This window comes from Cervus elaphus, chromosome 16 (assembly GCF_910594005.1).
Source record: "Cervus elaphus chromosome 16, mCerEla1.1, whole genome shotgun sequence".
Classification (NCBI taxonomy): domain Eukaryota; kingdom Metazoa; phylum Chordata; class Mammalia; order Artiodactyla; family Cervidae; genus Cervus; species Cervus elaphus.
The window spans coordinates 27904051-27927940 of NC_057830.1; the positions used below are offsets into that span (position 1 = coordinate 27904051).

The following is a 23890-nucleotide window of genomic DNA, read 5'->3' on the forward strand; positions in this document are numbered from 1 at the left end:
TGATGGTGAAATCATGATAGCAATACATTTTCATATCACCTACCCCAAAAGAAACCTCAGTGAGCTAAACAGAATCATAGAGAAGTAATTGAAATCAGGAAAATGATTTATAAACAAAAATTTGTTCAAATGATAAAGTTTATATTAGGCATATTTTGCCAGAATCTAAACAATAAAACAAAATCCAACTTTGGTTATTTCATTTTTTTCCAATTATAATAAGCAGTTGAGGTGATTTTCAGCTGAAATGCACAGGATAGCTGCCACAATAAAGAATTATCTCACCCCAAATGTCAATAGTACTGAGGTTGGGAAACTCTGAAGTTCACTGCTGACCAGTTAAAAATCTGAAGAGGATTTGATATGATAAGATCTTTGGTGAAGAAAACTGATGATGGTGTGAAGGTTGGATTATCAAGGGAAAAGTAAGATTCATTGGGCAGTGTATTGATTTGCTCCAAGTACTATAACAGAATACCAAACAACAAAAAATTTATTTTCTTATAATTTGCGAGTTGCCTGACTAGCTCAGTCAGTAGAGCATGAGACTTACTTTCTCACAGTTTTAGAGGCTAGAAGTTGAAGATGACGGTGCTGATTTCTGATGAGACCTTTCTTCCTGGCTTATAGCCAGCTGCCTTTTCTTTGTCCTCTTCATATAGTCAGTCCCGGTATCTCTTCCTCTCTTATAAGAAAGGACACAAGTCCTGTTGGATTAGGTGCCCCTCTCACTCCATGACCTTAGTTAACTTTAATTTCCTCTGCAAAGGCCCTTTTTCTGGAAACAGTCTCATTGGGAGTTAAGGACTTCAACGTCTGGATTTGGGGAGGCAGAGTTTAGTCTATAACATTCTATTCTCTGGGCACTCAGTATTCATTTAAGGTAAAATGCATTCACTCTTTCCCAACAGTCCCCACAGTCTTAACCCATTACAGTATCAATTCCACATGTAAAGTCTCATCTAAATATCTCCTGAATCATGGTTGACACTTCAGGTATGATTTATCCTGAGGCAAATTCCTCTCTGTCTGTGAGCCTCTGAAACCAGACAAGTTATGTACTTATAAAGTAAAATAATGTAATGGGCATAGAATAGATATTCCTATTCCAATGAGAGAAATCAGAAAGTAGTGACAGGTCCCAGGCAAGTTCAGATCCTAGCAAAGTAAATGCCTTTGGATCTTTAGGCTCTTTAGCTCCTTTCTCTGTTCAACAGGTCCACTGGGATGACAGTACCATCCCCTTGGGCCCAAGGTGGCGGCCCTGCCCCTGTGGCTATGGGTAGGGGCAGCCTGGCCTGCTGAAACCACGCAGGAGGCCCTGCCCTATGAAACCTCGAGTAGACAGCCTTGACCTCTGGGCCTGTGGTTGTGTTGGCAGCCAGGCTGACCTCTGCATCACCCTTTAGAGTCATACTAACCTTCTCTTGAAGGATGGGCCTTATATGCAACCAGTTACTTCCGTTGTCCAGTCCTATGGAATCCCTGAAACCTAAAAAAACAAAGCCTTCTTTTATTTCATCCTGTTTAGCCCTATTTTATCCTCCCCTTTAGTCCAAACTGGCAGTGTGTCTTCTACTGTAATCCTATCAGTGTTTTTAGCTTCTGCTGAGATGGCTTTTAATTACCCATGATTAAATCCATGGGTAATATTGTTATGGAATTTATTTGCTTGGTATCCAGAATACACTTTGTCTCTTTTTTCAGATTGACTAGGCCTAGAGTTTTCTAAATATTTAGTCTCTCATTCCTTTTTGCTTAACACTTACTTCTTCGATTCACCTCTCTCTCTTCATGTCAGTCAGCAGAAACCAGGCTGGACCTTCAGCACTTTGCTTATGATTTTAAATCTACTGTGTTAAATGCCCAAGGGCGTCACTCAGAAGTTCTGTCTCCCACAAAGAATTAGAACACAATTCAGCCAGGTGGTTTCTGGGTTTTTTTGGCCACTTTCTAATAAAGATTGCTTTTCTTTCAGTTTCCATGTGAGTCTGCACTGGAATCTCCATTGATGTCCATTTTCCTCCTACCAATAGTCTCTTCAAGGCAGTCTAGGTTTTTTCTATTATGTGCCTTAAAACTCTCCTGGTCTTTACAGTCCCAATGCCAAAGTCACTTCCACATTTTTACATAGTGTTTGAGTAGTATGCCACTTCACAGTACCAAGATCTGTGTTAGTTTGAGTTTCCCAGAGAAATAGAGCTAGTAGGATATGTACATATACAGAAGGAGGTTTATTATAAGGAACTGGCTTATGGGAATATATAGGCTGGTGAGTATAAAAGCTGCAATGTGGACTGGCAGACTGGAGACCCAGGAGAGCCAGTGGTGCAGTTGAAGTCCAAAGCCTGTCTGGTAAAAAATTCCCTCTAACTTTGTTATTGATCAGTGGCTCAGTCATGTCCGACTCTTTGCAACCCCATGGACTGCAGCACGCCAGGCCTCCCTGTCCTTCACCATCTCCCGGAGCTTGCTCCAACTCATGTCCTTTGAATTAGTGATGCCATTTAACCATCTTGTCCTCTTCTTCTTCTGCCCCCTTCTTCTTCTGCCTTCAGTCTTTCCCAGCATCAGGGTCTTTTCCTGTGAGTCAGCTCTTCACATCAGGTGGCCAAAGTTTTGGGGCTTCAGCTTCAGCATCAGTCCTTCCAATGGATATTCAGGGTTGATTTCCTTTAGGGTTGACTGGTTGAATCTCCTTGCAGTCCAAGGGACTCTCAAGAGTCTTCTCCAACAGCACAGTTCAAGAGCATCAATTCTTTGGCACTCGACCTTTTTTATAGTCCAACTCTCACATCCATACATGACCACTGGAAAAACCATAGCTTTGACTATACAGACCTTTGTTGGCAATGTCTCTGCTTTGGGAGGTGGATGTTTTGTTCTTTACAGACTTTCAACTGATTGGATGAGGCCTACCCACAGTATGGAGGGCAGTCAGCTTACTCAGAGTCTACCAATCTCATCCAGCTAGACCTACCAGATTGACACTTAGAATTAATCATCACAGGAGGTAATGATACTAGTCTAGATGAGAGTAAAGAAGGACAACAGGAATAGAGTAGGGGGAGGGGGGAGTCCATGTGCAAATATGTATAAAGGTGGAGTAGAAAAAAATGTTGGATGAGGGAGAAAGTACAAGATTTTAAGCTTATATTTTTAGAAAGATGATGGTATTATTAACTGAAAACCCAGAGTATAAAACACTGTTACTGAGAATTATCTCTTAGAAAGTGGATTTCAGTCTTGGTTAAACATAGAGTCGTGGGCGATTTTAGGAATCTCTGTTCTAGGCTGCATCACATACCAATTAAAGCTCTCTACTTGGTTGTACTGTACATCAAAACATGAAAAGTACTGTTGAGGGGAGCAGAATCCTGGGGAGCTTTTCAAAAAATTCTACCTGCCCAACAAAATTCTGGAACAGATGAGACCAGGTCTCATTGGTTTGTTTCTTTTCTAAGCTGGCCTTGGACGGACAGGCACTTTGATAGCCTGCTACATCATGAAGCATTACAGGATGACAGCAACCGAGACCATTGCTTGGGTCAGAATCTGCAGACCTGGCTCGGTGATTGGACCACAGCAACAATTTTTGATGATGTAAGTGGATGGAAGTGAAAGTGAAAGTCCTCAGTCGTGTCCGACTCTTTGTGACCCCATGGACTATACAGTCCAAGTAATTCTCCAGGCCAGAATACTGGAGTGGGTAGCCCTTCCTTTCTCCAAGGGGATCTTCCCAACCCAGGGATTGAACTCAGGTCTTCTGCATTGCAGGTGGTTTCTTTACCAGCTGAGCCACAAGGGAAGCCCATGAATTCTAGAGTGGGTAGCCTGTCCCATCTCCAGTGGATCTTCCCAACCCAGGAATCAAATCAGGGTCTCCTGCATTGCAGATGGATTCTTTATGAACTGCACTATCAGTAATTCCTCAGGAATTCATGGGTCTGGAAGGTGATGGGAATTAGAATTTTTCTTAATCCCTGGTAACAACAGTAGGAGAAAGTTGTTGGTGTGTTTCTTTCTGGAAGGCTGTATTTTGATATTGTTACTTAAATGCTGTAGGAAACAGGCAAGCCTCTGGATAGAAGGTGACTATTTTCGTCAAAAGTTGAGGGGTCAGGAGAATGGAAAACACAGGGCGGCTGTCTCAAAGCTCCTTTTGGCCGTGGATGACATTTCAATCAATGGGGTCGAGAATCGAGACAAGCAAGAACCTGAACTGGTAATCGAAACACCCCCATCGTGCTGTTGTCATTGCTTTAAGTGCTGTTGAGAAGCTTTTAGGGCATGGAGAAAATTGTAGATAAATAAAGCACATTCTGAGGGATTATCGTCACATATTTTTTATACTTATTGCCCTGTCTAGGAACTTTTTAGTCAAAATAGTTAAAGTTATGTGTCCATAAAACTATAAATTTATGTTTTGTTTACTCACAAGGCACTGGGATAAAAAGAGGTATGTAAAGTAAACTCTTTATATGGACCTAGTGATACCCCCTCTCCCCGTTTTTTCCCATTTCATGATAGCTGATTTAGGAGACCACTTGTTCGCAAATGGGGAACCTTAAAGAACCAAGAGTTTAGGGGGTAGCAGTACTAAATATGTTTTGTAGTGGTAAGTAGATTACAAAATTTAAAGAAAGTGTTTTCAATGTTGAAAACCCATTATGCCTCTTCACTGTCAAAATGTTTTATAATAGGAGTGCTACTGGGTTCTTTGTGAAAGTCAGCTTTCAGGTGTCCTGAAATGTGTCCTATAGCTTTATTTTGAAAGCAGCAAGATATTTTAGGGTTCATCAGAAAGTTGAGGTATGAATATATTTGTATGTGTCTGTGTATGATCTGTATGGATAAATATAGCTGCTCTGCTTCACTGCATTAATAAGGACAGCTTAAGTCATTAGCTCAGTGTTTCTCTACTTACACAGTACAGTGATGACGACGAAATCAATGGAGTGACACAAGGTGATAGACTTCGGGCCCTGAAAAGCAGAAGGCAGTCAAAAACAAACGCTATTCCTCTCACGTGAGTCTGATTTCCTTCGTGTAGTAGTTGTTATTTAATTTGTGTATAAGGTCCTTCATGAGCATTTTTTTCCTATACATTTTCTCCATGGTTGCATGACCATTATGCCACCTTGAAATGAGTATCTACTTTATTTACAGTCTAATGGTGTTGCCTAAGAAACTCTTAGGTATCTTTAATTTATCTCTGTCCTCTGTTGTAACCTCTCTAGCTTGTATAGATAGGAAAGCACTATTCAGAAAACTATTTCTCTAAGGATAGTAAGTGTCAACTAAAAATTTTTAGGACTTCGAAACCTAGGAGGCAGCATTTCAAGTAACCCTGAGAGAACTGCTCTGAGGAGGTGATGGGGGTGTGCAGGGAGGCACCAGGCTATATAGGAGTTTGCAGCAAAGGGCAGGTAGTCTTAATGTCAAAAGATCACCATTAATAAAAGAAAGCTAGATATCTCAAGTGAAGGAATTTATGGGAAGATGTATGGGAAGATGCAGGAGTCTGGGCTCACTGAAATCATTTCTCTGATCAGCACCTCAGCTGTTTGGGTCCAGTATTCTGTGTTTTCATATCCCAGTCTCCTCAGGGCTCGTCATGGGGAGTGGCTGCAGTCTGGTGGCTGCTAGATGGCAGGATTCTCCTTTCTGAGTTCCTTCAGAGCTTACCAGTTCACCTTTGGCTGGTGGCTGCGATAGCTGGTTTCTTTGTTTACTAATATGGTATGCAATATTCATTTCTCATAACCATTTTACATCCTCAAGAGAGTGACAGCAGATGTAAACTATAGAATGTAGATTTGTCTGTAGTTGTTAAAATTGCAAACTTCTTCAAATTTACTAGCATATTATACATAATTTGTTTTGATATGGTGGATTTTAATTAATAGTGATATGGTGGCTTAATGTCATGTTATTTTAAGTCAACAATGAATTGATTAAACTATATTTTTATATGAACTTTTTGTTGGAGGAATTCTTTTCAAATCACAGAAGGAGATTTAAAGTGGAGATAGCAAGTTTTATAGTCATTAGGTTGTCTGTGTGTGTCCTCTTATAGTTTCTCGTGTAAATGTTAGTTGAGATTCAATCTTTAGGAACATCCAGGATTGTTGGAAAGATGGTAAAATAAAAAACTTGGCCATTGTATTTTTTTTCCAGGATATTCTTTAGTAGATGCTACCACCTGTGCCATTGGATTACTTCCTTCTAGTACCTTTCACTGTGGGATGGGTACCAAATTCTGCAGCACCCCCCGCCCTGCCTTTTTGGTGATGGAGACAGGTTATCTTGTTATTCAGTAAGCATCTTGTAATATGGTAAGAAACTATGACACAGTAGTAGGAGTAGTGTTAGTCGCTCAGTTTGTGTCTGACTCTTTGTGACCCCACGGACTGTAGCCTGCCAGGCTCCCCTGTCCATAGGATTCTCCAGGCAAGAATTCTGGAGTGGATTGCCCTTCCCTTCTCCAGAGGATCTTCCTGACCCAGGGATTGAACCCAGGTCTCCTGCGTTGCAGACAGATTCTTTACTGTCTGAGCTAGAGGGGGAAAAAATTTATTTCGAATTGGAGGATAATTGCCTTACAATGTTGTGTTGGTTTCTGCCATATAACAACATGAATTAGCCGTAAGTATACATATAGCCCTTCCCTCTTCTCCCACCAGCTGCCCCCTCCATCCTACCCTTCTAGGTCATCACAGAGCACTGGCTTGAGCTCCCTGTGTTAAACAGCAGATTTCCATTAGCCATCTATTTTATACTGGGTAATGTATATGTTTCAATGTACTCTTCTCAATTTTTCCCACTCTCTCCTTCCTTCTCTGTGTCCCTAAGTCTGAAGAACAGGCCTCTGTAATTAAAAGTGGTCCTTCACTAGTATCTTCTCATAATCTTAAATCCAAAAGTTCAGTTCCACTTAAAGGATGTATCATCATGGGCCACTGCCTTGGGAGATTCTTAAAAGACCCAAAGGGAAGGAATGAGTTTTCCATAATAAAGTGCCATGTGAATGAAAGGCATCAGTGTTGATTATAGGCATTAATTAACATTCTCTTTGCTGTTGTGCATGCAGTCAACTAGAATGCTGTAAGAATGGTGCATTTTAAATAATGTTTTAAATTCCAAATGCCATTTTGTTTTTAATTTCAAGTCTTCATTTAAGGTCTTAATGGTTCTTTTTATTTAATAATAGTATAGTCCCTCCAAATAATCATTCTGAAGCCAGTTTTATACAGGAGGAAATAGCTAGTGCCCTAGAGCAGTGCTGTCCAAACCTCACTGTGCGTTTGAGTCTCCTGGGCAGCTTGTTAAAATGCAGGTAGTGGTCAGTGGGTCTGGGATGCCATCTGATTCTGCATTTCTTTTTTGGCAAGCTCCCAGGTGTCAAAGATGCTGCTGCTGGCCCAGGGGCCACACTTGGAATCACAAGCCCTATAAAATGGATTATTTTGTGGGGTTGCTTTTAGTTACGTCCAGGTTTTTTGTTCTGTTTTTAAAATCTGCAGCATCAGTTTATTTCTCAATAGCTTGTTGCCTTCTGTTCAGAAGTCAAGTTGCGAGTCAGGGGATGGCAATTCTGCTTAGTCAAAGGTTCTTGAGTTTGATAGTGCTTAAAGGAAATTTCCTTTAGTAACTCTATCTGCTACCTTGTGAATATGTTTTATCAGTACAAATCATTCGATGCTCCTTTCTAAAAAAATGAAACTATGAAAGTCTCTTCCATAGATCAAAGGTTTGTGGTAACATAAAAGAAAACAATGAATGTAGGCTGAAATTAGAAATATTGTTGGAAACCAGAAGATGACACAAGATGCTGTGATATTTATCTTGGTATGTGCCGTTCCCTGAGATGGAACTTGATGGATGGCTGAATGATAGTAACTAGCAACAACCCATGGAGAAAATTCCAGCCTCTATGCTATCCATTTGCTTAGTTACACCCCACCTTATCCCAAAAGGTGTAAAAGGCACTGTCCCCTTGTGAAGCACTCTTGGCATATGTTAAACAATCTTTTTTATTTTTTTTGGCCATGCTTCATGGCTTGTGGGATCTTAATTCCCGGACCAATGATGGAACCCCAGCCCTCAGCTTTCACTGCTGATTCCCTTTAACTGTATTTGTAATCCCCAAAACAATAGAATGTGTGTCCTCTTCCCATGCACACAATTAATAAGCTTTTAAGTCACACTTTTAAAGGAAAAAGCAAAATGCTGAAATTCTAAGCTCTTAATTATGTGTAAAGGCCCTGGAGGATTTAAGATTAGTCACAGTAGGTTTTCCATCCTTCTTCCTTATTCTCTCTGCTTTTTCCAACCCTCTTGGCTGTTAAGTCATCTCTTCTTTGCTCTCCTTTGTAGTTCCTTTGGCCCCAGTAAAGGTCAACTGGAGATTTCTTTTTCTTCCAAGGTCTTTGTGTTGTTTTAGAAGTTAAAAGTCCCCTTTTAGAAGTAAAAGTCTCCTGAGCAGAAGCTTGGGTTAAAAATCTGAAATGTTTCTGCCGTGTGTCATTGTGGACATGTTATTTTGCTTCACTGTTGGTACTTAGCCAAATGAAAATACCTGTAAGAGGGAAAGTGAGTGAAAAAAATAGATGAGTACTGATGATTCTTAGAAGAAAATTATATAGTACATCCAGTCATTGATTTCTATTTCACAGTCAATATTTGGGGAGAATTAAAGTATTAGAAATTATGAAATTAGTGATTTTGTCAGAGAGCTTCTCTGATCCCGACTGTCATGAAGACAGGCAGTGATATAGCACCATGATCTTCAAGTGATACTCAAAACGTAATGGCAAACCTGTTATTGTCTCTGCTAAAATTGATTCAGTAGATTTTATAACTTAGTCCATGCTACCTCTTTCTGTACTGTACTGATGATTTCTGCTAGGTTTGCTAGGGGTAAAGGAAAATGATGCATGAAGAATGGAAGTGTATCCTATAAGCAGGTAAAAATACAGATATAGTTATCCTTGAATAATCCCTTAGAACCCTCTTAACAGTGTAGGGTAGGTATGCTTCGTCATTGGAAAAAATTCTCTTGCCATGAGCTTTACTAGAGGAACAAATGAAAATCTATAATGCAGACACATGCTCTGTTGTGTTCACTTATAATTAATTGTGCCTCCTATGAGATTGTTGTTAATTATCAGCTCAGGGTTTTTTTTGTTTTTTGTTTTTTGTTTTTTTTTTTGGTTGGTTTTGCCTCATTTTTGCCTGTGATTTGGTTTTCTGTGTGGTTATTGTGCTTTTTAAAGAATTTCAATCACATAGCTGTGACTCTTAATTTCTGTATCATACAAATTAAATTAACATGGGGGGTATCCAACTAGAGATTGGGTCTAATCTTTTGTTACCAAATGTCAAATCTGTTTAAAACTGAAGACAGCTTTTTTTCCCCCAACATAAAACAGCAAAGTTGGATCCCTGTTTGCTGCCCCTTTGCGTCGCAGGGTGTCTGAAATTCACACGTGGCTTTATTTATTTTTGTATTCATTGGCTTCTCAGTTTGAACGTCTGTTCTTTCCCCTTCGCCCCTTTCCAGATGTCCCCTAGCTGTGCTGACCTCTGCACTGTGTAGTATTGTCATCTGGTGGATTGTTTGTGACTACATTCTCCCCATCCTGCTATTCTGTCTCGATGGTTTCAGAACACAGTAGCCATCAGGACCCTTGACAGATAGCTGCTGTGTAAGTGTCCCATTCCATTTCTCTACTAGCGCTCACCTCTGGTGTCCAGTGTTTTTTCTCATGATGCATGTTTTTCTCACTATCAGCTCTTCTAGCTTTGTTTGATTTGCCTTTTTTCCAAGGTTCTTATTCTGAATTCTTTGCACTTCCTGGGTTGGTGGTAGGGAAGGAAGTCTTCACTGTTAGTTTTGTACAAGGGACGTTAAAAATAACACACTTTGTTTTAACAGATTTTTTTTGAAATAGCAATTTATGATGACAATGAAGTAGTTTCTTTTTCCTATAAAAAATATACAGTTAGTTTGGGATCATTGTGATGGTTTTTCTTTCAGTCAGTTGTCTGTACAGCTTTCCTCTGGTTTTCTTGAGTAGATATCTTTAATATAGTCTTTCCAATCAAGCAAAAAGAATTTTCCCACTGGTTTTCTGCTGTTAGGAAAGGTGAGGTCTCCTGAGCATTGCATCCTTTTTCACCTCTGATCCTGCCCTTGAACACAGTGCCCTCTCAGCAGGCCCAGTCTTCTATCTTAAGTAAGCAAACTTTTCTCCTCCGCCTTGTTTCACTTCCTCCTCTTTAGGGCATACAGTTAAGTATAGTTTTCAGCACTTGGTGCTGAATGAAAGTAGGAAAGCAGAGAAGACTGGAGTCTTGTCTGTGTGTTTCCATTTGACAATTACTGTGCTCCTTGGCTCCCACGCTCCTCCTTTCCCACACGTCATCAGAATGTTTTTATTAGATTAGTCGAGGCACAGTCTGTTTTCTCCGGATACTCTTTGTCATTAAATGAATAGCTTAACAGTGAAGAGACTCCTTTTCTGCAGAATGTGGCAAGAAGCTTACTGGAGAACATCATGTAGTTAAGGGCAAGAGCACAGAAAAGGAGGGTGTGTGTTTTGAAAGTGTGGTTCCCCGCTCCCCTCTTACATGCAGGCTGCATTCTTTTTTCTCCGAATTTTTTCTTTAGCTCAAATTTTAAGAATTTCTTGTCCTGTTCTGACTTGAACTTGGGAGTTATAAAGGAATACAAAAGTGCCTTCTAGGATCTCCTCCAAAGTATAATTCCATTGCAACCAACTCCAGTTCTTTGTGCTTTCATTGAATGTCTTCAAATGGCTAGAAAAGATTTAAAAATCTAGCAGATGCTTTTCTTTTCAAATTTAAGGAAAATCTACTTAACATGTTCCTATTTATGATATTTAAAAAATGTCTTATTGGTATAGACTATTTGCTTGCTTGCTTGCTGTGTTGTTTCAATTGTGTCTGACTCTTTGCAACCCTGAGGACTATAGCCTGCCAGGCTCCTCTGTCCATGGGACTTGGGGTTGCCATTTCCTCCTCCAGGGGATCTTCCCAACCCAGGGATTGAACCCACTTCTCTTACATCTTCTGCACTGGCAGGCAGATTCTTTACCACTCGCGCCACCTGGGAAGCCCAAGCTTATTATTACACAGGCAGTATTTCTGATATGAATTATCCCTTTATGATGTTTTGTTCTGTTCCTTTACTTCTCTTATGGATCTTAGATTTCACACATTCTGATTTGGGAACATTGTGCACTGCGTAGATTTGTTCTTCTCAAACTGTTCTGAGTGGCCGTTAGAACAGGTGGAGTCCTTGCTAATAATATTTAGGCATTTCATGCTTATATTATTTTTTGCAAGATATGTTTAAAAATGGTATCATCAGGCTCTTTTTGGTATTCTGTGCCAGGACATAACATTTTTTGTTATTACTGACATTTGCCACTGTATTTCTAGACCCAAATCAGAGTATTTACTTTAGCCTGCTCTGATTAATTTGCAATTTATGGAAACCAAAAGGTTTCAACAGTACCAGTGATGTAAACAGGTATAATCCTTGTAATTATCTTTTGAGGTAACTACTCCAGGGCACTGCTGTAGACGTTCGCCTCTATTGGCTGATGATGTAGCATTGCCTGATAGGTTGTTGCCTGGCCTGCCTGGAGAGCTCGCCTGTAATGATGGCACTTAACATGCTGCAGAGGACCCCGTAGACAGTGGGAAGGGGACCTCTGCATATTGCAGGGCCTCAGGCCCATCTTTTTGAAGGCTCTTTTTGTATTGCTGGTGGACAGCCAGTGTAAATAGTGCATGGTTGCATGATGGATCCTTCTTCTTGGAATGAACATTTATTTCAGAGCACTTTATGACTTGATTGATTAGAGACCTGGCTTTTCAATTTTTTTTGCTTTGCCTCAAGTTGCAGGTATTTTTGTATCCAAAATCTGAAAATACTGGCCCTCAAAAGATATTGCAGAGAAGAAAAGGAATTCTGGTAAGGGCAAGAGATAGAAAGTAGGACTGAGGGTTCTGTCAGGAAAAGATGGAAAGGAGAAATGACATGTGCTGAATGTTGTCCAGCAAAGCTGTGCGGTTGGCCTGGTGTGCAAGGTGGGAGGTACCGAGTTCCCACATCCCCATGGCAGAGTAAATACTTCACCCTTGTTGGCTAGCTTAACCCACCTTAGATATTACTTATCTTACAAATAACACCCTAAGTTTAGTTGCTGTGTTTTCTTCCCACTATATTGATATATAACCTATAGATGAAATAACTAGTCTGTTTTTAATGCAAATAACTGGTGACCTGAATCTTATTGATGAGATTAATGCATTCCAAATTTCTGTCATGCTCTTATTTTAAAAATTGCACATAAATTATCAGCTGCTAATATTACTTCCTGAATTGTTCACACTAATTTTATAGAGAAGTAAATAATTTTAAAAAGATGTTTCCTATCAGCTTAAAATATGAGTTAGCAGTCATTTCTTGTTTGAATAATATTTAGACATAATAGTTAATTTAAGAAATCAGGAGATAAATTTCCTCAGCAGGCAGTGTATTGACTCTTGGTTTTTTTTTTCTGATTTTACACTGTAATAGTTGATACTTTTGACCATAAGTAGCCTCAAATTATTTGAAAAGTAGATGTGGTATTTCAGAAAAGCCAACAGGAGTCTCATTTTCTCCGTTTATAAGAAATGGAGATAAAAACCTTGAGCCTGTTAAGTGGGCAAGAGGCTTCAGGACAGCAGTTGCAGCATGAAGCACTGGGCCTGGGCTTCAGTAATAGCAATGGAATTGTTGCTATTTGTTTCCATTGTTGTTTTGTTTTCTCTATGAAAAATTCTAGATTCACAGCCTTAGCAGAGGCAACTAAATATCTTCTCCTCACTTTATAAAATGAGAAAGAATGTAAAAATAACTCCTTGTTTTCAACAATAGAATTTATATGCCAGAGCAGTTGGTACCCTTTTTGATCATGTAACTATGTCAGCATATACATTTTCTCTTTTGTTAAAACAGTCAACATATAGGATGATAAAACTCTATTAGAAATCCTGAATCAAGCATTGACTCGTTTACCCAGGATCAGTTTCCCTCAGTGATATTGAAGTCCTCATTCATAAGGCTTTCAGAAATGCTTCTCATTTAAAGAGAAACAGCTTGGCTAGCAGTCCCCCATCCTCAGCTCTCCTTTCCTCTCCCCCAAAATGGCTTGAAAACCACTGACCTCCAGACTTCTGCTCTAGTGTAATACAGCCCCATTGTTTGTTCAATGATGAGAAGTTAGCATTTTACTAAATGCTAATTATTCTATGGTTTGAGTAATACTGAAGTTATAAGAATTTACTACATTTTAAGGACCTGGCTTTGGTTATTAACTAATGTGGTGTTAACACGGGCATAGAAGGTAGGACTGACTGCTAGTTAGTTATGAAGGTTTCTTGTTACCCAGGAGCTGGGTTCTTGTAAGTTGTTGTTGGCTGTCTCACCTGTATGTTTGGATATGAGAGGATAAAACTTTTATAGTGTTTTCTCTCACAGATGAATAAAAGTTGACTATGTATAAATGTGTATGTATGAAGTTCAGTGTTTTAGTCATTATCTCTTGGAGAAAAGAATTGCTTGTAAAATTTTTTGGTGTTTTCTGCTGTTGTCCCTATGACAGTTCAATGGGGAAATTTAAAACACCCTCTGCTTTTGAGCAGGTATTCTATGTGGGCTTTATCTGAGGGGTTCTTTCTGATCTGTTCATTTGCCTCCTGGGCAGTCTACTGCCATAGGTATCAGTTCCTTGAGATGTCTAGAGTCTAATTAAATAAAGTTTCACAAAATTAAAACAATTTCATATTAATGGTAGTTGATGATGTAGTAGGTAGTTGTAATCCAGATTAAAAAAAAATATTGCTTTGAACATCTTTTTAAAATTTGAAATGTTATAAAAAACATGAGTTTGACTTGAGTTTGATTCAAGTTGACTTGAGTTCTGTTGCTTGTTCTTCCATCTTTGAAGAGTGAATACTGTGTATATATTTATGTTCATAGTCTTTAGAATTAGGGTTTTAAAATGATTTAAAATGATTTCTTGTTTCATGACTAGAATTCTGAGAATCTGATTTTACTTTGGGGCACAAAAATTTGTCTTGCTGATTGATTTCTTTGGTGTGGGAATTGCTTGACATGCCGGGTGGTGATTCATTTTCCAAAAGCAAAGTTTTCTGGTTATCTTTGTGTAAACCTTCATAGGGAAATGAGATGCTTTATTTCAAAAGACCTTGATGTAAGAGTGTGTTTCAGATTTTTTTTTTTTTTTGACAAATGTGTTTATGGAAAATTCTGTCAGTTCTCAAGAAAGTAATTTGCACTGAAGTGCAAAAATGCCCTCCTCTGTCAAGTATTTGCAAATTGTTTCAGTGAATATAATGCTATTTTTTTCCAACTATTTTCAGAGTAATTCTTCAGTCCAGTGTTCAGAGCTGTAAAACATCTGAACCTAACATTTCTGGCAGTGCAGGCATTACTAAAAGAACCACCAGATCTGCTTCAAGAAAAAGCAGTTTTAAAAGGTGAGAAAAGAACCCTACTCTTCTGAAGTGTTTCAGATATTGGCTTTCCAGTTTAATCTTCTGGAAATAGAAATGAAGACAGGAGAAAGCAAAGTCCCAGTGATGGGAAGTTAATCAAAAATGTTTGACTTGTTCATCATCTGAGAAAATCTGGACCATTTTAATTTAGGGTTTTGTTTTGTTTTTCAGAGCTCATTCTTAACATTGGAAATGTGGTCTCTGGGTCATAATATGGGAAAGCTGAGACTGTTGTGTACTTCTGAGTTCTTAAATTGAGAACTTTCAAAGCTCTCTGTCAGGACTTGGAGGAAATCTTTCTGTCTATATATCAGATTCATCATAATTGTTGGAACGTTAATTGCACATAAGTGTTGAAAAAATGAGAACTCTCGAGAGTTTGGGAACTTTCTTTACCTAGTGACTGTCACAGTCTACCCCCAGAGGGGTAGCTCTTTCACCTTCTGGCCTAGCATCTTGCACTTCCTTCATTAGTATACACTCTGACAAGAAAATGGACATGTTCTGTGACCAAATCCATGACTCACCATTGTTTTTGGATGTTTTCATGATCCGAGACATTTCATTTTTAACATATGCCGAAATCAGATCCCCTTTTAGGAGAGAGCAGATTGCCCACTTCCCATCATCTCAGGATGGATAGGCAGGCACCTTTTTTGTGTGTATGTATCTTTGCCTAGAGCTGGCGACCCATGAGGCACAACAGTGTTGTCTTACAGAGATCACAAGCGACCTAAGATAATCTGCACCAGACTTTAGAATGTTCTTCACAGTTTTCCTTGCTATTTTTTAACTTCTCTGCTCTCACACCTTTGAGGCTTTGGGCCTGCCGTGACCTTCAGTGCTGAGGTGGTTTCTGGTGCAGCGCCCCTGGCAGCCTGTGTCCTAAGGGACTCGCTAACAATCTAAGAGCGCTGTGTGTTTTGCTGTTTTAAGGAATTGTTCAGTTCTGCCACTGTTTCTCTTTGTGGATTCTTTTGGACAGTTTTTTACTACGAACTTTTATGTAGCTAAGAATGTGATAGTGCCTCCAAACAAGTATTTGAGAATTGAGCATTGATTCATGATTTTAGGGTTTAAAACTTTTCATTAGGGAAGGTATCAAATACTCTTTAATTCCGCTGAGAGGAATATTAGAGAAATGCTGACAAAAAAGTCAAGAGTTTAGGTACATTATAACGTAATGCCAGAATTTTTTTTATAACAGTAAGAAATAGGAAATGATTGATGAATTCTGCCAAATGAATTGAGAGTCATGTTTTCAAAGAAAAGTTAATGACCTGGGTTAACTGCTTATGGAGCAATAAGTGAAAAGGGCAACACATAAAACTTATGAAATATTGCTTTAATTTTATAAATGTAAAATGTGTTTTATATATGTGTAAAAGCATATAGGTTATAAATATTTACAAGCCTAAATATTTATGTGTGTGTGTGTGTGTGTGTGTATGTATATGTTAGTCACTCACTTGTGTCTGACTCTTTGGGACCCCGTAGACTGTAGCCTGCCAGGTTCCTTTGTCCATGGAATTCTCCAGACAAGAATACTGGAGTGGGTAGCTATTTTCTTCTCCAAGACAAAGGAAAAATATGCTTAAAATACCAGTTCTTCTGGTTGGTAGAATAGCTGAGGAGTCTTTTTTTCTTTTTTTTAATCATTTTCTTTTTTTCTAACTTTTCTACAATAAATGAGGGGAAATGGGAGTTTTTTTTAACTTTGACACTTATATGTAAATTTTTAAAAATTTAAGTAAAAGACCTGCTGCTGATGATAGTTAGACATGTTTTGAACAGACATATTCTTTTCAGACTTCCATCACAGCCAAGTGTGTTTTGCACATTTAATTCTGCTTTCTGCTTCCCCGGATGGTGCTCTCCAGGTGTCAGATGAGATGACTAGAGTCCCGAAGCCGGGACTGCACATGCCGGGTCACACCACGCTCCTCTTAGGGTGTGGCCGTATGGCAGTTTTTCCATCTAGGTCTTGTCTAGTGATCTAAACTTGTGCTTTTCAGCAGAGGTGGTTCCTGATTGCGGTGAGCATCTGCCTGAGGTCCCTGAACTTGTTGCTTTGAGGGCTTTAAAGTAGAGCTCAGACTGAATAGTTTGAATATTGAAACAGCCCAAAGCAGTTTTCAGGCAATTGGGATAGTGCTGAAAGCCAAAAAGACTTCTTTTAAATTCTGAAATGGACTTTCAGAGATTTGGAGGGGCATAGAAGTAAAACAACAGGAGTCAGTTGGGTTTCATAGAGCTTTTAACCACGCCCTCCCTCCATGCCAGATCTCCTTTGCCTGTTTCCTGGCTTTGGCCTGTTTTGACATCACCTTAACTGCGACCACTTGCAGCTCACAAGAGAAAGGCCAAATGCATTATGTACAGTCCCGCTCCTGTTTCTGGGAAATAATGGGCCTCAGGCACCCAAGCTGTAGCCTGTATTTTTATCCTATAGGATAGTACTTGTTTTTGGCTGGAGGATAACTGATTCAGGACAAAATAATATGAGCTAAGATGGTTAACTAATTTTTGAATATTGGATAGAAATCTTTTCTTGGAACAGCAGTACACACATAGATACACATATAAAATAGTACCCCATTTCCGTGTACATTAATAAACACTTTGAAGGCACCAGGGCTGACAGTCTGCTGTTACTCCCATTTGCGAGGTCCTCTCTCTTGCAGGTTGATGTTGTCTGTTTGTCATCATCTCTATTGTGCCACAGAACTTGACCTTTCATTTCTGTATTCTCTTCTACTCTTAGAGGCTTCCAGGATGAACACCTTACTCAAAGTCACTTTCCATTGATTTGGCTGTTTTGATTTTTGACAGTTTACTGAGAGGCTGTACCTCTTTGAAGAACTTTTGCACGAACACGCTAAAAAGGTAGTTATTTGGAGACTGAAAAAATCATTATGAATGTTGTCATAAGTATTTGTTGTTGGGAAGAATTGCCACCATGTGTCTCTCATGGCAGGTGATTATTCTCCCATGTATGCGTTGAACACTAGCCACATCTAAACTTAAATCATGAGTGTTAAGCTCTGCTCTGACACAACCATGACAGTTCGGGCGTGGAATCACTGGAGTGTCTGGTGGCAGATGGGGTGCTGAGGGGAGTCTGTGTGGCACCTTCCTCATCCCCTTTCTTAAGTCCAAAGAAGTAAATTAATGGACTTCTATGCCCCCCACTTCCTGTTAGAGCTAGAAACCAATTTTAATATCTCTCTTTTAATAATTGCTAAATGCACTGAAGAACCAGCTAAATAGAATTGGCCTGTTTTTCAGTGTTCTCATATGGACTGTCTGAGAAGTTCTTTTAGAATGAGTCTCAAACATTTCATCATCAAGCCTCTGATTGAGAACCTTTAGGCACCTCATTTGATGTCGTTCAGTTTGGTTCATGTCTTTACACAGCTCACCTATTGAGTGCATGTTTCTGTAAGCTTATGTTGTTTCTTTGGGTCTGTCTGTTGTTCATTTCCTTTTTAAAAGAAATCATAACTTCATTTGTTTTCTAAGCAAATGGTCATGTACAAGTGCCTTTTTTATTCTAAGTTGCATCATTGGGAACCATCACTTCCTGCTTATTTTTTGTGGCTAATTATATTTTGGAGGAAGATAAATACTCAGACTCTTTCCTCAGCCTCTGAAGCCATGAGTCTCTTCACAGGCCTTTCAGTTGGGAGTAGCTGCATTTCAGACTTTGGCTTTTTAAGTCTTCTCATTTGTGACGTTTGCCATCATCATACCTTTCAATGCTTCTTGTCTTTAGAGTCTCAGATCTCGGTATCTATTCCATCACCTCTGGGCTTTAATTTTTTGTTACTGCCATTATCTTTAAAAACTGTAACACTGTAGGAGCCCCAGAATGTTGTATCTAAATATTCTCTCCTGCTGGTTACCTCTCTTCTTTTAAATTATTAATCTTCCTTTGAAATTTCAGATATCTTCCCATTTGGCTTCCCAAACTGACCTGGACCTTTATACTCAGTACTCTCTTGGGGGTCTCGGAAAACTAAGTGATTGATTCAGATGAGCTGCTCTGATAGAACCTCATCATCATCTAAGTGAGGGTCACCTCCAGATGGGAATTGGTTTCTCTCTTTTCTTTTGCTTCAGTTGTCCTCTGAAAGTCGCTGTTTAGTTGAAAGTTACAGAGATCTCTTGGGGAAGGAAAGAAGGGAGGTAGGGTGAAGATCAACGTAGATCAGTCACCCACATACAGAAAGGGGTCGGTGGCTGTCCCCTTGCAGCTGTGCGGCGTGTGGAGCAAGGCGGGAGCAGGTGCGGGCTGCCGGCTGCACTCTGCTAAACTGGAAACGGCTGGCAGTGCCCCGGCTTTTTCTGTAACCAGATTCTGCCTTTGGAAATAATCAAGTAACACTTCTTTATCTTTTCGTTCTTTCCCACTTTTCCCACAGCCTGATTCCTCAGAGAGAAAGAAGGAAAAGGAATGCTTTGCAACAAATGCCCTTAATGGCATTATGGTACTCTCATTGCTCGGCTGCTTTTGCCCTCCCTTCTTTTTTTATTGTTGTTTATTGTTTTTTAATTTTTTGCAGAACTGAAACTTTTTCTGCTCTGCCTTTTCTCTCCTGTTTGTCTTTACTTTATGGTTGATATTGTACTGTCTTTTCCAAAGTATCTGTCATTAAAGAATTATACAAGTGTATACTTTTTAGCATGTCAATATTTTTATTATGTTGCCTTCCTTGTCTTTGATAACTGCGTATGGGACACTTAAAAGCCTTCATGGTAAAATCCTTTTTTTTTTCCCCTGTAGTCCCTCCATTTCAAGGACTAAAACAGTCTTGCGTTAAGTAAAAACCTGTGACCAGAACTGAAGGAAGACTCTAGGAACAGAAAACTACAACAGGACTTTAGCACAATTTATTTGGGAAAAAAAAAAAAAATTGCAAAAGCCTTAGCTGCTTTCCACCTAACAAGTTTATTCAATGAAGAAAATGTCCACTGGAATTTAAATAACTACATGAGCTTGGGTGCAAGTGAATGACTTGAAGAGGGCCCAACTCTCCTAGAGAAAAGTCTTGAACACAAAAAGCTGTTGTAAATTAGTCTCAGGTGTAAATATCAAAGCCCTCTGTTATCAGGAGAGCTGACTAGTCTGTGTGGTGCACGTATGTCCCTGTGATGGCAATCATTTTAGCTGCTGGCCTTCAGAAGAATTGAAGATCTGATGGAGGTTTTTTACTTATTTATTTGCTGTTCACCCTGTGTCAAAATTTATAAAGATAAAACAAGCATTACTGAAATGGTACTTTCTGTGATTTGATACTATTTGGTTTAATCATCTTCACTTTAATATTTGTAATACTGTTGTAATGTTAACTCTGTTAAGTACCCAAGCTGCTTGTCTTCCACCAAAGAGTGCTTTATTAACAAGAATCTGTGAAAACCGCATTTAAAGACTGTTGCATGTTGTAATACAAAGTGGTACTTTGGTAACCTAAACCTATCAAGAGAATGTTAGTAGTAGCTTTAGAAGACTCAGGAAGAGAGACTAGCTTCAGAGTTGGAAAATTGTTGTAAGTCATTCTTTTTTGTATCACTTTGAGTCTGAAGAATGTCAAGCCTGCCCACTATTTGGTTACCCAGTCATACAAACTAAAATCGTATTTCCAAGCAGGAAAAACCCCCACACTGTTGCTGTTTCCCCTGGAAACAGTGATCCCAAATAATAAGGACTTTTTTAAAAAATTACTTTGTTAGGGTCTTTCTCTGTAGCATTGTGAATTTTTGTTGTTGTTATGTTAATGGCCTCAGGCCTTTTGGTTTCAGTCATGGTTATTTGCATCTAGATTTCACTTATTTGTAAATAAGAAAATCACTGTTGCCTTTGGTTAGGGAATACAACTAATAACTCTTTGCAGAGTGCCTTCTCCCCTCAGTCCCACAGAAACACAACAGTCTGTAATGTAAAGCAATCACAAAACAATTTATTTGCTGCTAAAAAGAAACAGGGCCCCAAATAAAAGAATATTTATAATCACCTTGGTTACTTCCATAAGTGAATGATTTAGTTATTGTTAACCAGTGTTTGACTATCCTAGTTTCAAGAAAGAGGAGATATATTGAAAGGCAAAATGCCTTCACATTCTTTACAAGATGAATGCCTCAGGTCAGTAGGCAATGCCATTTTTAAAAAGCTGCCTTCTTAATGTAGTTACAAAGAATAATGAGTGGTTGGAATAAGCAGATTAAAGTCTGTTTAATGTAAAAAGTAATTAGAAGACTGTGGATCTCTTATGGTATTTACTGTCTTGGAGTAAATTATAAGTTTGCCTAGTTTTGAGGGGAGATGGAAGATGCCATTGTTTTGATCAAACAAGCAGCTCCTCCTCATCGGGCACCATGAGGTAGGGCTATGCCAGCTTCTAAACATCAGGACCAGACCTCAGAAAAATGGTGGTTTTCTATCCCTGAAAGTTCATAAATACAAAGACCCACTTACCTGAGGGAAGACAGCTCTTGATGAAGCTTTGAGTGGGAAAAGAAACCTTCTGTTGGCTGTGTTGTTCTGGGAGATACTAAATATTCAAGCTGTGCCCAGGTATAAAACACTGAATTCTCAGGGCATCTCTTCTTCCCTTTATACCTTTAAAGGCCATTTCCTACATAACTGATCCCAGCAGTTATGAAAATCAAACTTCCATCTGAACTGTTCTTGCTGATCAGCAGAACAAGTAAATGCTGTCTCCCTCACAGTGAATAAGCCATCTGATGTTTTGGCCAAGAGTGAAAAATTGGGGCTTCAATGTACTTTTTGTTTTACAAATCGCCTTTTTGTGTGGCTGCTCAAGTTTTCCAGCTAGAGTTGCTATCACTGTGGTTCTTTCTAAAAATCCTTGTTTTTGACAGGCTCACTGAAAGTAGTCATAGCAAACTAGTGATTTGTTAAGAAACATTCCTTGGAACACACAACTTGGGATAGTGCTTCAGATGGATTGTATAGCACATTGTTAAGGGGATATTGAGAATCTAGGAAGTCTCTGGGTCTGACTGATGGAAAGTTCTTCCTGCTGTGAATAAAAGACTCTTCCTCCTGTCCCCAAACTGAAACTTCAGCACACCCAAGAATCTTCTCAGAATCTCATTTTTAATTTGTTGTATAAGATCTTGGTATGGAATATGAAATAGGGCATGTCAGATATGGAGAGATTTCTTTAACTTGAAAGCCTTAAACAGCTTTGAAAATATACTAAGAGACTTTCCATCAAGATAAAAATTAGAAATGAGTATTTTTAGGTGCCCTTGAAGCTTTCTGGGGACTCAAATCATCAGCAGTCAGGGACAATCCAAAAGAAGAGTGTCTGCCAAACTGGGTACCTAGATGTGTGAATGGACTTCCATTTTGTAATGCTAAAGAAAAAGTAGAAATCCCTCTAACCTGTGAATGAAGAGGGATGGATCCTGAGCAGTGCCTCAGTAAAACAAGTAGCCTTACTTGTCAAAATGTAGCTGCATCTAAGTGGCACACTGCTCTTCTGGTCTCCAGAATTTTTCTGTTCTAAACTTGTTTCTCTTAGCCTGTCCCCCACCCGCTTGCTTCCCTGCCCTCTTCCGCCTCTCACAGGGGTGATTTCTACCTCCTGGGCCCAGACAAGATCTAAAAGAGTTCCCAAGTGTTCTCATGAGGCAATGTGTCTGCCCTTGGAGTGTGAGATGCTTCGGTGAGCTGTTCGGACCATCAGGCATTCTGGGCCACGTTATGCAAAGAGCTCTGGGAGCCTCTCCTTTGCTTGACAAATGAGCATTGCGCGCCTTTGATGTTTGTCAGAAAGTAGCATAGCTGCTTCTCTTCATACATTTTTTTTAAACTAGCAATTGCATTTTGGGAAGCAAAGGCAACTTTAAAAGTCTATTTTAATTCTGTAATAGTTTTCTCCCCTCGAAACTGTCCTGTGAGGCTAGCTGCTGCTCTTCCTTTTCTCTTACATCTGAGTATTCTCCATGTCCCTAAGTGGAAATACTACAGATGTGTTTAATCGACTGGACAGTTCACCTATACTGTGTAGGAAATTACCTCCTTAATTGCCCAGTAGAATTAACTGTCAGCAGATATGTTCATCTGATTATATTACTGCAGTTTTATATCAATGATTTGCAGACTTTTATCTAACCTGCACTCATGTATAGATTATTAAAAGTTTTAAAATGTAACTGATTAATCAATATTTGATCAATCATTGTCTTGATTTTTTTAAGTAAAATGTATATTTCTAATCATATTTTATAAAGCTGAGAGAACTGGTTGAATGAATGTTTATTTTCCTGAAGGTATTTTTAAGATAAAGCTTCATAATGGCCTGTAAACTTTGCATATCTATGTAGTTTGATACATATTGTCAATTTGTGTATTGTAACTGGTTTTATACAAAATGTTGAATAATGGAAGTTGTATAATTATAATCATATAATTAAAAGTATTAACCAAAGAGCCTTTTGAATTTTTTGCTCACTTATCATTCTGAATCATGGTAAGCTGTGGTTAAAGTGTAAAGTAGATATAACCCTCTGCAGTATTAGTTTGCTAGCATGTGGTCTGGGTGGCTTAACAGAAGTTTATTTTGTTACACTTCTAGAGGTTAGAGATCCCAAGATCAGAGCGTTGTTGGCTGGGTTGGTTTCTCTTCCTCTCTTCTGATGCCTCTCTCTCTGCCCGCCAATCTCTGTCTGTCCTCCATTTCTTATCATATGAATCAGGTTGGGTTAGGGTCTATCTTAATGGCCTTGTTCTAACTTCATTACCTCTTTAAAGGCACTATCCCCAGATACAGTTCCATTCTGAGGTATTGGTGGAAGGACTTTGACTTAAGAATTTGGGGGGTATACTGTTTAGTCTGTGATATCTTCCTCAGGATAAGACAGTAAGCAAGTGAGGGGGCTCCTGATATGAACTCATTCTACAGATACCCACTAACCAGCTCAGGCATGTAAAGGTTTGACCCTTCTGAAAACTGCTAAGGAAAAGACACATGTAAGTCAGACCCTTGAAGTCTCGTGGGTCATACACTGTAGCCCCTTCATTTTACCTGCCAAGGTCTGGATTAAAGTGCTAAGTAAAGGCAGGACCAGTGCTGGAGCACTTCGTATCCTGGTGTATAACCAAGGCCGCCATCCACAGCTAATCACCTGCCTTCCCTCTTGGTCTCTTGTAGGGCAGAATCCTGAAAAACCTAACTGCCTACACCATCATGCAAAGGTTATGTCTAGGATGTAGGAACCTGTCCTGCTAAGGGGGCTGTCCAGTTCCCTCAGAACTTAG

At 39.2% G+C, this 23890-nt stretch overlaps 1 protein-coding gene across 17 annotated transcripts in view; it reads left to right on the top strand.

Moving 5' to 3' along the window:
- The window catches only part of CDC14B (cell division cycle 14B), a 128251-nt gene that overhangs the window by 99731 nt on the left and 4630 nt on the right, over window positions 1–23890 (top strand). For 4 of the 17 annotated variants that reach the window (XM_043927646.1, XM_043927658.1, XM_043927651.1 and 1 more), the window contains 6 exons: window positions 3465–3603; window positions 4066–4225; window positions 4932–5029; window positions 14467–14583; window positions 17434–17487; window positions 19026–19380. In XM_043927646.1, coding sequence (XP_043783581.1) covers window positions 3465–3603; window positions 4066–4225; window positions 4932–5029; window positions 14467–14583; window positions 17434–17487; window positions 19026–19224 — 767 coding nt within the window. In that variant the 3' untranslated portion in view covers window positions 19225–19380. The other 13 variants (XM_043927656.1, XM_043927661.1, XM_043927652.1 and 10 more) reach the window with 11 other exon arrangements.